This window comes from Cercospora beticola, chromosome 3 (genome assembly GCF_033473495.1).
Source record: "Cercospora beticola chromosome 3, complete sequence".
Taxonomy (NCBI): domain Eukaryota; kingdom Fungi; phylum Ascomycota; class Dothideomycetes; order Mycosphaerellales; family Mycosphaerellaceae; genus Cercospora; species Cercospora beticola.
Genome location: NC_088937.1, coordinates 3,962,853 through 3,978,236, shown reverse-complemented (window position 1 = coordinate 3,978,236; position 15,384 = coordinate 3,962,853). Strand labels below are relative to the sequence as shown.

Genomic DNA, 15,384 nt, shown 5'->3' with positions numbered 1-15,384 from the left:
ATGCTGTACGATGGATACAAAGGGACACACATGTCGCTTACCACGTGTTTGAGTCGTGCAGAGAACTTCGCGTGGACTTTAGCGTGGCAGGTGGCGGCTTGGCATTGCGGAGAGAGGACCACTTCGCGTTCGCTTAGCTGGATTTTTCCCCGGCTAATGTGGAGAGCTCTCCCTTCTCCCTGCCTTGTCTGGCTGTGGTTGTTGGGTTGGAGAGGTAGGGCTTCGCGATTCGAACTGCCGTTCCGACGTGGCGTCGAGGTTACAGATGCCCAGCTTTCTTGTTACCACCTCACCCTCATTTTCGCAGGATAACCGACCGGCAACCGTGCACGGGTTTTGAAGGAGGTTGATTATTCATCTGGGTTTCTGAGTGGTCGTTTCGCGAGACCGGAGCTTGCTACGAGGACATGGGTATTTGCTGTGTTTGATCCACATCGGTACGGTTGATGGACTATTTCCTCGTTCCCCGGTCGTGCACACAGGATGTAGTGCGGATGAGAAGATCTGTTTATTGATCATGAGCGCTGTTCTCAAAGGAATTGGATCTTATATCTCTGGCACTTCATGTCGAGCCTTGTTACAGCGTGTAGGTATCTCGCGCATCCATCTCAGCATCTCAGAGCGTGTGGCGGTCGCAGTGCTGTCTGTGTCGAGATGCCCCTTCAAAGGGGCTTAAAAGGGGCCTGCAGTTGTGTAGAAGATATTGCAGAGGGCAGTCGAGTAGAAGTCATGACGGCAGGTGTCGATGGTGCTGTGTGGTGCCTCAGGCCAAAACTCCGAGGTTCAGAAACGACAGTTCCCGACTGCACGCCGTTTTCCTACAACACTTCTCAACCAAAGTCAACCATTCTCAACTGCCAAGGCATAGGACAGAGCCAAAAGTCCGAGGGCAGTGAAATCCAGCTCGCCTTCTTGTGCAATGTGCTACGACCTATCTGAGCACGTCGCTTGGCCCGAAATTGAGCGCGATGTCCAACTCAATGGCTAAATAGCAAAAACCTCATGGCCAGTGGTGTTCCCTACCCCACAACGGCCGAGCGCAATTTCGACAAAACTCTGATCGCAGGAGCCGCACTACGCCTGCAGTTTCAGCACTCACGGCGCATCTCCAAAACTAGAAACCCATGGTGCATCCTTTTCCACGATCGCCAAGAGCTTCAACAACTTCCGATGCGTCATTTGTGGCTACTATATCTGCCATGCTGAACGTTGGGTTAAAGAGTCTTGGGTGCAGGAATTCCGAACGGGTATCACAGACGCCGTGCGAGTTTGGTGCGGCAACCTGCTGACGTCTTTAGTCTACTGGGAGGATGGCGAGCCCCATGTCACTGGTATCGGCCTCTGCGTGCTCAATAACAATGACGAAGATGAAACCCTTCTCGCTGCGCCTAGTAATCCGGTTAAGATATGGCATAGCGTCGAATTAGAAGAGGAATCAGTCACAATGCCGGTGATGACACAGAAGCCAGACGACGGCGCACACGGCTATGCCCTCCACGCTGCCTGTTGGTCGCTGCTTGAAACATATGTCGCGCCACAGAAGATAGACATCGCTCGTTTGCTTGAGGTGTGTGGCTCGGTACCATATTATTCCAATTGTGGTGGCTTGGCCTGGGAGCATTGTTACGAGGGGTTTCTCAGCAGGGACAATGAGATCGAATTTCCTTGGGGCAGAGACTACGGAACAACATCTTCATCGCCACGTGCGGATTTTCGGCTCATGCAAGCTTCCTATGCCGATGCTGATCCCGACCATCCCATGATCACGTACCCGGATGGTTATGTTCCTCCGCAACCTCCTCAATGGCCCAGAGGAAATGGCTCCGTGGCAGACAGCTTTGCTCAGTTTCCGCTAGAGCTGCTAGAGATGATCGCTATCTTGCTGCCCACAAAAGCCGTTTTTCATCTGCGAAGCGCCTCACGTAGCTTCTTGCCCATATTCGAAAGCAAGACATTTTGGAAGTCCCGCTTCCAGAAAGAAGGCGATCGCGGCTTTATTTTCGACTTGCTCGAGCAACCAGAGAAGGTCGACTTGAGAGCGCTGTGGCGGTCTAGCGCGAAATACCTCCGGCTATCGAACAGTCGGCGTATATGGTCGATTCTGCAAAGCGTTGTCCCTTTGATGGACATGCGAATCTCCGTCGTGGAGGCGAAAAGTGGTTCTCACCCACTAAAGGAAGATCAACTCATCGCAGTCTCTGCCAACATTCAGCAACAGACATCCTTTCCGCCACGATGCATTGTTTGGCCTCACGGCTGTACCGAATTTGGCTTCCAGCAAATAACATGGCCTCAGGGTGTCGTGCGCATATCAGTGTCGACGGTGGATATCGGTGATATGAGATACATTTCCGGCCTGAAACTCAACAAAAAGAACAGGTCATCTGTCAGTATAGGTTACATGTCAAGACATCTTGAGTCCTTTGAAGTCGATGCCGAAGTCACAGGCTTCGTAATAGCCATGGGCGCGAGAGGCCTCAATGGCATACGTGTCTTGACCGCCGCACAAAAGGCCTCACCCTGGCTAGGGAATCCAACTGGCACACCGATCACGGGACGACTTCTTAACGTTCGGCCCATCTCCCATCTTGGCATTCAATTTGACGTGAGCCACCTGTTCTCACACTTCAGACTACCGCACTAACAACATGAATAGGGCTTCAAGATCATCTCTCTATATGTGAGAAGCGGCAAAGCTATTGACGCACTCTCGGGAGGATCAGACAGCATCGACCTTCGGAAGCAGGCTATATGGTATCCGAGAGTGCCACAGCCTAGCCTTCACGTTCAAGACCAATATCAAAGATATCCTCCCGACTTTCGACCGATTTTCTGGACTCAATTTGGTGGAGCTCGTGGCATCCTGCTCAAACATCTGACTTCGGTCTCGATATCAAGGCAGAACAGCATACGCGGCATCTCATTCGACTATGCCAACACGGCGCCAGCTACGACTCGGGTTGCGATGCTAGGATATCCTCCTGCCGAATCCAGCTCCCGCACGAAGCGATTCTCAATCGACGGGCCCGCTGGCGAGCGTATCATATCCATCACTGCTGGAATCGGGCAATGCCGTGGCCAAGATGTTTTGTGGTCTTTGAAAGTGAGACAGATACCTTACTGCAATACAGGATCGTAACAAGACCACAGAATTACCCGCTAACATTCGCTTCTAGATCACGACCTCAAAGGATAGAGAAATCATCTGCGAGCCAGAGACACGACCTGCTCATGAAGCAACCACCTCCGTTCGGCCAGCCGCAAGCGACGCGGAAGCTTATCGACAATACCTTGGCTACCCAGATTGCAGCTACCCAGATCCCGATGATCCGTACGCCTACGACGGGTTGCCTTCCGACGATGAATCTGACTCTCTGTCAACTAGCGATTCAGACGCCCACGATTTCAATTTTAATCACTTTGCGCCTGGACCTATGGAGTGGCAAGAGCCTCAGGTCCCGCCGGGCGATGACGCCGCTATAACGGGAGTATATGTGATTCAGGTACTTGTGGCACCCACGACTGCTTCGTGTGGTCAGTTAGCTGATTTATCCAGGACCCCGTTGTTGGTTTCACAAAGTTGGGTATCATCTCTGAGACTGCCGAGTTCGATGACTAGGAGCGCGGCCACCTCGCATCTACATCGGAAAATCGGGAGTTGGCGCTTCAAGTCTTATGGGAACTGACTTCTGCATCGTTCTCAATCAACTCCCACCATACCTATCTGGCAGATGAGCAACCTGGAAGCTTGGGTCAAGTCTCTGGTTTGAATGACCTTGTGCTTGGGTCTTTGAAACGTCCTAGACATTGTCAGACTGGAATGCCGTTTCCGTAGAGGGCCCGCGCATCTTGGTCAATCAACCGCTTTGAGTCAACATGAACACCATGTGGTGAAGACAGATGTAAGGGAATCTGAGCAGCATGTGAAGTCGGGCTTGTCAACCTTGGACACAGAACAGGACCACGGAGGTCAGCAAGTAAGATTGAGCTGTCCTCACTTTGTGTCATCCTATCCTTGTCTACCCAACAAGAGCAGCTTCAGGCCCAGGATACTTCCCCTCAGGCCCGTCTAGATGCGCATCCAGAATCGCGCACACGCCACTCTGCACAGCGGCCACGGCCTCGGGAAGAAGTTTCTTCAGTTGCTCAGCGTTGCCGGCCACACCGGCCCATGCTTTGTGTCCCGAAGCGGCCTTGGCAATTCCGGAGTAGTCGGGAGTTGGAGCGAAAGAGATGTTCAATGCTTTGTTGTCGACTTTTGAGCCTTCGCCTTCGGGATGGACGAGAAGCATCGACTTGCGTGGTGCATTCCAGCCTGGGAAAGAGGATCGTTAGCACACAAACACTTCTGAAAGTCATACAAAGTTTCAGGCAATGAAGCTCACTTACCCTGGTTGTTTAAGACAATCGTCAGCACGGGAATATTGTATCGTTGTGCAATCCAATACACCGACCCAGGAACCGAGAAGAGATACGTGCCATCTCCCACGATCTGGCAGACGAACTTGCCCTTATTCGTCCCACCGTTCTCGAAATCTGTTGCTAGCTTGATGCCGAGGGCACCTCCACCACTCCAACCCAGACCTCCGCCTCCACAGTTGATCCATGAGTTGGGCAACGTCGCTTGGATTTGATCGTTCACAAATGCTGCGTTTGTTACAGCTTCAACAGCCCATATCGTGTCTGGTGGGCACGCATCGCGAACTTGTCGGATCAAGTAAGGGCATCCGAAGTGGCCTTCTTCCGATAAGACAGCTTGCGCTGCGATTGTGTCTAGTCTTGCTTGATGCGAGGCTTTCCGTGCTTCTGCCAGTTCTGAGAATCTTGGTGATGAGATTTTGTCCTTCATACTGTAGTTGATGTAGGCTGTGATTTGTGTGAGGGCTGTCTCGGCGTCGACTCGATATCGGGCGATGGCATTGATGTAGAAGACTGGCATTTGCTGCTTCAGTGTGTCGACATCGATGTGGAAGATTTTGGCGTCATCTCGAGGTCTGCATTGGGTTGGTATCCAGGGTACGTCGACGTCCAACAACACGATGACATCTGCTGTTTTTATGCTTTCGTCGACGCCGTATCGTAGTCCCAGCCAGGCAGGATGATTTGCTGGGAAACACATGTCGCTTCCGCCAGTATCCAGTACTCTCAAACCCTTCACTGTGTCTGCCAGCGCAACGAGCGCTTCCACAGCAGCTGAATTTCTCCCACTGTATCCTGTGATGACCAACGGCTCTTTCGCCCCCACCAGTGCCTCGCTCACAGCCCTCAATTGCTTCGTACTTAGCCCTCCCAGTTCCACTGGTGTCCAATGTTTCGGATCGAGCGTGTAAGGCTCAATCTCCTCTTCCATTGCCTCTCGCGCGCCATACAGATATACTGGCCCCCTTGGCTCACTGACCGCAAAGCTCAGCGCCCTGTTCACCAACTCTTTCACATTCTTCCCGCGTTTGATCTCCCCAGTATATCGACAATACTGGCTCACAATCTGTTTCTGATCCGGCACGTCCTGGATCCAATGAATGTACTCTGTCCTCGACCCTCTGTACTCTCCGTTTATGGTATATGGACTCAGGCCCGCAAATATGAGAACTGGTGCTCTTCCGCAAGAGGCGTTGTGGACTGCGGCCCCGAGGCCTTGAGTACCCACGTCGACGTGCACGATTACGCATTGAGGTTTGTTGGTCAGGCGTGCGTAGCCGTCGGCCATGGAGAGAGCGACCATTTCATTCGGACAGGTAATGATGCGGGGGAACTGGGCTTTCTTTTCATTTTGGCCTTTGACGATGGCTTCGATTATGGAAGGGTGGTCGCTGCCGAGATTGACGAAGACGTGGGTGATGCCGGCCTAAGAAGGTGGAGTTGTCAATAAGATGTGATCTTTCGTCGTGGAAGTCTGTTTTGAGGATTATCATGGTCGGGAGTTGCTTACTTACTTCCCATAGTGCCTCGAAGAAGGCGAACGATGCTGTGTACATGTTTGCAGATCTGTTGTACAATCTCTCTCCAGGCGAATAGATGTGTGCAGAGAAGGTTCAAGGAGTTCAAGTAAGGAGAAGACAACAGCTCATGACTTCCACACGAACGTGCTTTCTGGGGCAGCTTTCGTTCATACTGCCGATGCAACGGCCGACGTCGCCAATGCCCCGCAAGAGCTCACTGATCCCTCCACATTGTTGTATTGCCGCCACTATCCGAGCGAAGGCCTTGGATGAATCTCATCGTCCGTGAGTTCATGCGATCGCCAACTGAAGACGTCCTTCTGGAGGAGTCGCATGCAGGCAAGATGCCATGAAGGTGCTGTGCTGTTGGTGAAGGTGGGAGGAGGTATCGTTGTAGACAAATTCCGTCCGACGTTTGCCGTGTCGAAATGCAGACTGATTGGTGCGGACAGCGCGGACGCTAGTGGGTGGCTTCCGTCTAGAATATCGTCACAGCCATCGTGACAGAAGGATTTGCACAGCCCAATCGCTTAGACTGACGCGTCTGGTCAGACGGACGCCTCAGCTTAGGCGTCCGGGTCCCACAGCGGAGGACAGATGTCCAGCTGCGCAATGCAGTGTCCATCAGCTTATGCTGCATCTCGACCGCAGCAAGGCTGACCCCGGCTGATGAGGTCTTTCGCACCAGTCCCATGGACTCGTTGCACAGCTACGCAGTCCTCGGCCGGACGTAATATTGGTCCTCTCACATCTGACTGCTAGCCGCTCATCCAGCTGAACACCTGTATAACTACCGGACTCGGCATAAGCGGTTCCGTGCGTCTTCTTATGCGCATCGAGCGAGCTGAAGGCACACAAGGTATGTTGGCTCGGCTGTGAAAGACTGCCCTGACAAAGGATCATCCGTCTCGTTGCGGGCAATGATCAGGTTGGGAACTATTTTTGCTCCGCCGGTAAGACGTGGGCAGTGCTTTGCGTACACTCCGCACAATGGACTCCACTTGTGCATGAAGTTTTCAGCTTCTTGAACAGTCCATCTCCTCAAATACAGGCACAGTCCGATGTCACGCACAGCACTAACCACAATACTTTCAAACTACCTGCTTCACACACCATGCGCTACTTGCACATTACTGCACTCCTCGCGGGAGTCTCTCGACCAACTTCACCTCGACTGGGAACGTCTGCGATGGCGGACCACTTTTCTTCTCGCGAAACTACACAACCAACAGCGTCAACGGCACATTTGACATTTACAAGGGCAAAGATGACTCGGGAGACCGCATTGGCCAATGTGAATACATGGAAGCAGAGATGTTCGAGAGCAAGCGGAGATGCTCGCGGCTACTGGGCACGATGTTTTATATCGCGGAGTACAGGCGCAATACTACCGCATGTGGAGGCGATAGCTCAGCCACGTCTTCACAGTCCACTACTTCTGTATCTCTGACGACGTCTTCCTCCTCGACAGCCTCCTCCTTGGCGACTTCTTTATCGACGACATCCTCTTCTGCAATAACATCATCATCTTCTCCAAGTCCTGCTTCGACGAGCGGCTTCTCAACAATGACGAGACCATGAATCATTGGCCTGGTCGCACTCGCGTGAACAGTTTGGATCAGCCTTGCAAAAGAATGTCATCTGGAACTTTCTCGGCATCCGGCACTTATACTCAGGCAGATCTGCTGCGGTTAAGCGATGGCAGGATTTATTGCTTGCAGACAGGTCAAAGTACGCGAAAGCGAGGCAGGCCAATGATGTTGAGCGGAGAAAGCGATCTCAACGCACCTGGAATATTCGCGGGGACTAGTGGGACGTTATTCAAACTTTGACGGCAACGGACCACGATCTACGACTGTTTTACCAGCACAGTGGTACCTGGTAATATATCATGCTGGCGGGGCACTGCATCGCACTGCACTGCACGACGAAAATGCCTCATGTATGACAGGGACGAATGTGACAGTCTGGACTTGTTCTCCAGCATGCCCGCCCGGTCCATGCCACCCTGGAGCAGCCACGATAAGTCATGGAACATCTTTGCACGAGAGCGTCGCATGTCAAACACAGTTATGATCTAACCTTGCTGCATGGAATCATTGGGCACGATTATTGCCGACTGCAAGCTTTGCAATCAGCAACCATTCGAGTCCTCGGTCAATGGGAGACTTGGTATCGATAACAAGCCGTGCGCATGCGCTGACTCGTGACCACCGGGCCAAGGGCGACTTGGTCTCTGCACAGTCGAGCTCCACGCCTTACCAGCTGGCCTTAGCCAAGCGACAACAAGCAATTGGCAGCCGTTGACTGTTGAATCATGATACTTCTCGACACCTAGCGTAGCAGAGTGTTTAGCTGCGTGCCTTGGCAGCAACCTTACACACCATACAGGCAAGCAATGATTTGTCGATGCCGCGATCGCGTCTGGATTGAACGTCATACCACTCCCGCAGCATCTCGAGACACGATTTCCAAATTCGAAGAGATGGCATACTGGCATGGTTTCACTGTCTCATGCAAACTGACCGGTAGATCGGGTTCCGAGACCTAACTCATCAATAAGGCGCCGCATTAAGCTTCTCGCCACTCCCTGTCTGCCATGAAGTTGGTTGTTAGTGATAACAGCTGGCGATGTCACAGTTGAGTGGGATGACGAGTGCATACACTAGGGGCATACTGGTTTCTTCAGTGCTTGACTTCAAGCCAAACATGCTATCCTTGCCCAGACCAGCCTATCACAGTGCCACTTGACTCTGGTCTGGTTCCGGATTGGGTCACCAAACGACTCAACTCAGCTCTCGGACGACACCATGGCCAGAGTGTCGGCTTCCCGATCAGCGTGGTGAACGCCGCAGAGATTGCACGTGGAAGGCTTCATAAGCTCCGACCGCCGATACTCTACTCGCTGCTACCCTGAGAAGTGTTCATAGTAGGCTATGGCGTAGCCGCTTTTGGACGAGCCGCCTTTTAGTCTATACCATAAGACTACCACCAACGAACGCCTAGTCAACCACGGTGCAAGAAACCTCTTGCGAAATGTCGAAGAGAATTTGTCTGGTCATCGGCGGCACTGGAGGTATCGGACAAGCCATCGCAGAACATCTTGCGCAACGAAAGTACACCGTGATTGTCGCAGCTCGCAACGTTAGCAAAGGCAACGAAATCATCGAACGAATTAAGTCAGCGGAAGGGAAAGCGACATTCATACCTTGCGACTTGTCAAACGAATTCTCAATCCGCGAACTGCACGCCGAAGTCTTACTGCTGCACGGACGGGTCGATGTTGCGATCAATGCGGCTGGAATATCGATGCCCTCGGGCAAAATCGCAGATGCTCCCGTCGCTACCTTCCAAGCGATCATGGATATCAACGTCACGGCGGTCTTCATCTCGATGCAGGAACAACTTCGCATCATGCTGGGTCAAACGCCGCGGAAGGGTCACATCATCAATATTGCTTCGATATGGGGCTCGGCTGGTTTACCATTCAACGCGAACTTTTGTGCATCAAAGCACGCCCTTATTGGACTTACCAAGACTGCGGCATTGGAGTACGCCTCGGACAATATCTCCGTCTGCGCAGTGGCGCCTGGTGCCATTCCTACAGGCATGACAGAGAAGTGCCATAGGCAAGGAGCAAAGCTTGGTTATGAGTGGGCGAAGGTTGTTGAAGACATGCCCAGGCAGTATCCTGCGGGAAAGTATGGTTCGCCTCAGGATGTCGCGAAGGCAGTGGCTTATCTCATCGAGAGCGACTGGAGTACGGGCACGATATTGACAATCGACGGAGGGTGGAGTGCTGGGTCCAGTCTGCAACACCCGTTGCCAACGTAACGCTTTCTTTGAATATCTCTCAATTGATACCCTGCCAACCTGCTGAGTGGTTGGGCCGACTTTCATCGATCATCGATTTTTCTCTTCTTTGCGTCCCGTCGAGACCTCACCCAGGCAGCCTGAGTGTCTTCTTCTAGTTACGCATACATTCGGATCAACGAGGCTCCTGAAGCTACGCCTGAAGCACTGGGACGATGCAAGGTTGCCATTCGCTGTATTGCTGCCAATGACCCGGATCGAAAAGTTCTTGAGACAGCAAATTGAACGCTTCTTGAAGGTTGTTCCTTTGGAGACGATTTCTAGACCTCGAAGGAGCACTTCGGATCTTCAATGGGTCTCGTCGTGTTTCACCCTTGCTCATCTCTGCAAGAGACCTTCGCAAGAACATCGTCGATGCATTGGGTTGCTACATACCGCTGATACAGCTAACGATGTATTAGACGGCGATAAGCTGACTGCGTTGAACTGGACGCAAGAGAACGGCGATACGGGCAAGATACGTCAACTGATCGGAGAAGTGGTGGTTCCAACTGGGTCACATCGGGAGCAACAAGCCTGAGCATAATTTCATATGCTCTCAGCTCACTTTAGACTATAGCTAATCACAAAGCAGCCCTTCCACGAGAACTGACATACATACACAAAGCTCAAAGGCTGGCCTGCTTGAACAACATTTACCTTCCAATATATCTATTGCCGCCAAGCCTTTCAGCTCAACCTTCGGTAACCGGCCCGGTGGCCGGTTGATAGGTCAAGCCGTGAGTAACAACGACCTCCTACAACATTCTCTCGTAATATGTCAGCATCAATACTCACGAGACAAATTCTGTGGACTCAACCACTTCGATCTTGCGCAAGATTCCACATGACAAGAACAATGGGTTCCGCGCCGCCAAAAGCACAAGTCCTCCTTGTGGGCACAGGCGGCGTCGGCGCAATGGCCGCTTATGCCTTGGAAAAAGGAGGCCAAGCAGAAGTCACAGCAATCTGCCGCTCAAATTATGAAGCCGTCAAGACCAATGGCTTTACCATCGACTCCATGGAACATGGCCATAATATCGCCGGTTTCAGACCTTCGATCTTGCGAAACACAGTACCAGACGTTCAGAAAGAAGGACTAAAATACGATTATCTTGTGGCTTCGACGAAGAACATCCCGGATATCAAACCGACTCTACTGGATATTATCTCACCTGCTGTTACGGAGGGGCATACGACAATTTTGTTACTGCAGAATGGATTGCATATTGAGAAGCCGGTCATTGAGCGATTTCCGAGGAATGTTGTGCTTTCTGGTGTTTCGCTTATTGGAGCTACGGAAGTGGAACATGGTGTCATACGACATGACGATTCGGATTCTACGAAGTGTGGACCTTTTGAAGAGCAGAGCGTCGCGCCTGAAAGAGCCGTTGCCGAAGCGAATCGGCTTATTGAAATGTATAATGCTTGTGGCAAAGTGAAGTGGTCTTTTGATGAGGATGTGAGGTTCACGAGGTGGAGGAAATTGGTGTACAATTCCTCGTACAATAGTGTTTCGGCGATTGTAGGGATGGACACGCCCAGAATGAGGATGAGTGTTAGTGTTATTGATGATTTGGTGAGGCCTGCCATGTTGGAGATTATTGCGATTGCGAAGGCTGCTGGGGTGAATTTGCCGAAGGGAGTGGAAGAGGAAATCATTAGAGTTGATCCGACGGGTACGGAGTTCTGGCCTAGTATGGGCCAAGACGTTGCGAAGGTATGCGCCTGGCTTCTCTCTACTTACATTGTATTGATCTATGATACCCGAGAGAACACGGCTGAACAGGCAACAGGGCAACTTCATCGAAGTCGAAAATATCGTTGGTGAGCCAGTACGAGAAGCGGAACGACTTGGTGTGCCTGCACCTATTCTCAAGACCATCTGGGGGATACTGAAGGCGATTCAATTGAGGACCAGAGAAAAGAAAGGACTGTGGAAGCCAAAATTCGAGAAAGGCAATCCTTACGCATGAGCTTACAGATAGAAATGTGGCAGGTCTCGTTCGAACGTGTCTATGATACGCGGCGGTCGGTAGCGGTCCTCCTGCTGGTCATGAATTTCTGCGATCGACAAGCTATCCCGGAGAAGCTAATCCAGAAGTGCGCGGGAGTCAGCAGCATACTGGAAACAGTGGTGAAGGTGAAGTTGGGTGATAGTATAGGAGACGGCGTAGGAATGATCGTCAATACCGATTCGGGCGAGGAACTTGAGAGCGATGGCGGGCCTGATCATTCACTCGCTGACGACTTTGACGAGGGCATTGCAACTCTAGACAGGTGTCCGTTTGTAGCTTCGAAGTACGATGCTCCGTGTTAGAGATGCATATATGCAGCCGCACAAAGGCACGCCACGCCCTCAAACCGGATCCCTTTTCGCTCGCTCGCTATTGACCCAGATTGTTGTTGCAGGTACGGCCTGAACCATCCCAGAAATTGCACGTCATTGGAGGACAACATGACTGCCCCTTATCACACTTTTCTGGAGGATTTTAGTGTGGCACTACCGACTAGTAGACGCTTAACTTACTCCCTAACGTTTGACAATGGTGACAATGATATTTCTGCTCTCCCCCTTGTTCAGCACAGAATAAGCCATCGGCAGAGCAACACTTGTCCTTTCTCGGATTGCAGACGGCTGTGCGGTAACAGTCAGATCTAAGTCTGAAAGGAGCTGCTATATGACGGACCATTGAAGCCAAGACATGTGTCAGCTTTGCCGACCAGTGCGAAGACTTCCCCAGTTAGTACTAACGGGATCATAACGGTAGATGGACGCATGATTCTGATAAGGAGTGGAAAGATGTGCAGCAGAGTGATTTTTGCAGATACTAGCTCCTTCCCTTCATTTATATATGTTGTACACTTTTGAGACTGCTCCGGAATCTATTCTTGCAAGAGCTCTCGTGTAATGTTCATGAGCGACGTCGGAACGTTGATTAGTAGGTTACATCTTTTCGAACTGCCTCGAGGCCTATTCTTGCAATACCTCTCGTGTAAAGCTATATTGGGGCATTGATTAGTAGAACACATCTCACTTCCTCGGTATTTGCAACCTTAGTAGCAGCCATTTCAGGGAAGCTTATCTCGGCAGAAGAGTCTTGAAAGGCCTTGAGTTTGAGCTTGTATTCTTGAATTCGTATATGCCGGTTAAAACGGAGTGTATGCTAGAGCAAGCTTCTCGTACGGACGCGGAAACGTCCTCGGCATTGCAACGTAAGCGGAGCTCAATGTAGCATATCCTTGCAGCTGCATGAACACGATGCGTTAAAAGATCTAAGACCGCCTTTCCAATACGCAGAGAGACCGGGTACTCGAGGACCAACGGAAGCTCCACGCAGTATTCCGGATAATGTCAGACTCGCGAAGGAAACAAGCAAGGAGAAGCTTGCGGGTGCCACATGAGTGACGGCTGGAAGCTGGAGAGGATACCTGAGCTCACCACGGGGAAAGAGCGAGATCGGTAGAGACATGAGCGGATGTCGGCGGAATCAAGTAGAGATGTTGTTGTTCCGTCTGAAAACCCAAGACTTAGGAGTAGGATCTCGACAGCTACGAGCTGAAGTGGGATAAGCAACCATTTCTACCCGTTTGGTATTCGCACCTACCCAATCACAACTTCAACCAATTCCCCACGCCACTCCAAGTCTCTGCCAGGACAGCCTCCAAGCTTCCGTCCACAATCTTGTCTTCCACAATGTACGTTCCCGTGGACTTTCTCACCCACTTAGGTGCCTTGGCCCACTTGGCATCGATTTTGATACCCTTTGGGGTATCTTCTCCCGCAGCAATATACGTCCAATCTGCCAGTGGTTTCGGCGCGTATGCGCCCTCTCCCAATTTCGCTTCCGGATCACTCGATGGCTGACGACCACCATTGTGCATGCGATAGCGTACTGAAGGGTGAATAAATTCGCGAGTGTTGAGTAGTGGCTTGCCAGGCATTTGTTCGCCTGTTTTGGGATCTGTGAGGAGATATTCGCCCGGCGTTCGAGCTTTTCTCCCTAGAATGGTGTTCAAGAGACCACCATCTGAGGCTTTGATGAGTCCCAAGCCATAGCCTCTTCCTTCCTCTTCTGTCTTCTTCTCGATGTAGAAGTCTCCGTTCTGCTTGCGTTGTCGGAGCAGATAGCCTTCGTCAAACGCCAAGAATTGCGAGAGTTGTGTAAGCACCCATGCCAAAGTGATGTCGGAGATATTCGTGTCTTGAAAGCCACCTCCAACTGTTGTATGAACGCCAGGGAACCAGCATTGTTTGAGTTCTTTGAGCATGTGAGAGCTGGAGTCGCGTGGTGATTCCCAGACTGTGGGTGCGAAGGCGTATCGTTGCTCGTCGAGAGCGAGGGCTTGGTAGGCGTTCTCGACATTTGGTGCTACTTGCGTGTTGACAAAAGAGTATTCGGTTTTGGCACTGTTGTAGAGGCTGATGCCGAATGGTCGTACGTCTGGAACGCCGAGGGTGCCGACGGTATCTGAAGACTTTCGTTAGCTGACATACACCCATGTATTCGCAGACCAAATGTCGCCTCACCGAACACAGCAATCGCCTTGATAGGGATATTTAGTCTTGTCAACTTCTTGCCAGCAAGTTGCTCATTGTATGCTTTGTCTCCAAACTTGGGTCTCCCAGCGATCGGCCAAGCCGCACTTTCGTAGCCAGGCTCATACGAAGCAATATTCTGATTCTCCCAGTCCTTGAAGATGGGGTAGAAAGACTCCAAACCAGCTTTGGTTAAGAGGCCGACCTCGGCGATCAAAGAGCCAACAGATCGTGCAGTGAAAGCGCCACGAGAGAAGCCGACCAAAAAGATCTCATCGCCTTCCTCGTAGTTCATGGCAAGGAAGGAGTAGGCCTCGCGGATAGCTTCATCAATGCCGCTGCCAAGGTAGCCGCCGACGACAAATGAGTACGCATTGGCGTCGCTGCCGAGTCCTCCTTGGTAGTAGACGAGCTGTTGTACGCCGCTTGGGGATCGTGGGAGGACAGCTCGGCAGATGCGCGTGACATTCGAGGGCGATGCCAGTCTGCCTTTGGCTCCGGGTCCGGACATAGATGCATTGTAGCCATTATCGCTGTTGACCCAGGTGCCATCTATGGCGAGGACGAGAGGCTTGCCCATGGTGGAAATATGACTGCGTTGAAGTTTGAAGGTAGCTGGTCTGTAATGTGTATAGGACTGAACTCGACTCGTTCGAAGAGTGCTCAAACTGCAACAGGATCCAGTCAACTTCCCAGAAAGATATCTCGCTCGAAAAGAGAACATACCCTGATCCCCTCAGCCCAGCCCAAGCTACCTATATACCCATCCCCTCAACAACCCCTCCAATGCCCACCTTTCCACCGCCCCATTCTCGCAGCAGACTGGCGTGCAGCATTACGAGTCTCGAACCTCAAGTATCACGCCAGTCGCGCGAGACGAGAGCTCGACAAACGCCATCTGCACGTGGCATCCACGAGTCTTTGGCCGCACGTTCCAATCCAACCAGTGACACGTGCAGATGGCGGGCGCCACGGCCCCCGGACTCCCCGTTGTGGCGTTTTCGAGACATCTCAGCTGATTCTCATTGCTGCTTTGAGCTAGAGGACCGGATT

At 51.7% G+C, this 15,384-nt stretch overlaps 6 protein-coding genes across 6 annotated transcripts; 3 read left to right on the top strand and 3 right to left on the bottom strand.

The window, feature by feature from the left end:
• Positions 1-1,444: 1,444 nt before the first annotated feature.
• Positions 1,445-3,619, top strand: RHO25_005542 (uncharacterized protein; the record flags this gene model as incomplete). The annotated part of the gene is made up of 4 exons (XM_023596433.1): positions 1,445-2,605; positions 2,657-3,103; positions 3,177-3,503; positions 3,557-3,619. 4 exons carry the CDS (start codon positions 1,445-1,447, stop codon positions 3,617-3,619), a joined length of 1,998 nt encoding a protein of 665 aa, XP_023456560.1.
• A 400-nt stretch (positions 3,620-4,019) lies between these two features.
• RHO25_005541 (uncharacterized protein) lies at positions 4,020-5,975 on the bottom strand (the record flags this gene model as incomplete). The annotated part of the gene is made up of 3 exons (XM_023596432.2): positions 4,020-4,315; positions 4,390-5,845; positions 5,934-5,975. 3 exons carry the CDS (start codon positions 5,973-5,975, stop codon positions 4,020-4,022), a joined length of 1,794 nt encoding a protein of 597 aa, XP_023457312.1.
• Positions 5,976-7,300: 1,325 nt separating this feature from the next.
• On the bottom strand, positions 7,301-7,525 carry RHO25_005540 (uncharacterized protein; the record flags this gene model as incomplete). The annotated part of the gene is made up of 1 exon (XM_065602664.1): positions 7,301-7,525. The coding sequence occupies one exon, from the start codon at positions 7,523-7,525 to the stop codon at positions 7,301-7,303; it is 225 nt and encodes a 74-aa protein (XP_065458736.1).
• Positions 7,526-8,975: 1,450 nt separating this feature from the next.
• RHO25_005539 (uncharacterized protein) lies at positions 8,976-9,773 on the top strand (the record flags this gene model as incomplete). The annotated part of the gene is made up of 1 exon (XM_023596431.2): positions 8,976-9,773. One exon carries the CDS (start codon positions 8,976-8,978, stop codon positions 9,771-9,773), a length of 798 nt encoding a protein of 265 aa, XP_023457313.1.
• Positions 9,774-10,569: 796 nt separating this feature from the next.
• On the top strand, positions 10,570-11,767 carry RHO25_005538 (uncharacterized protein; the record flags this gene model as incomplete). The annotated part of the gene is made up of 2 exons (XM_023596430.2): positions 10,570-11,511; positions 11,588-11,767. The coding sequence occupies 2 exons, from the start codon at positions 10,570-10,572 to the stop codon at positions 11,765-11,767; spliced, it is 1,122 nt and encodes a 373-aa protein (XP_023457316.1).
• A 1,636-nt stretch (positions 11,768-13,403) lies between these two features.
• On the bottom strand, positions 13,404-14,911 carry RHO25_005537 (uncharacterized protein; the record flags this gene model as incomplete). Its single annotated transcript, XM_023596429.2, has 2 exons — positions 13,404-14,263; positions 14,323-14,911. The coding sequence occupies 2 exons, from the start codon at positions 14,909-14,911 to the stop codon at positions 13,404-13,406; spliced, it is 1,449 nt and encodes a 482-aa protein (XP_023457317.2).
• Positions 14,912-15,384: the final 473 nt, after the last annotated feature.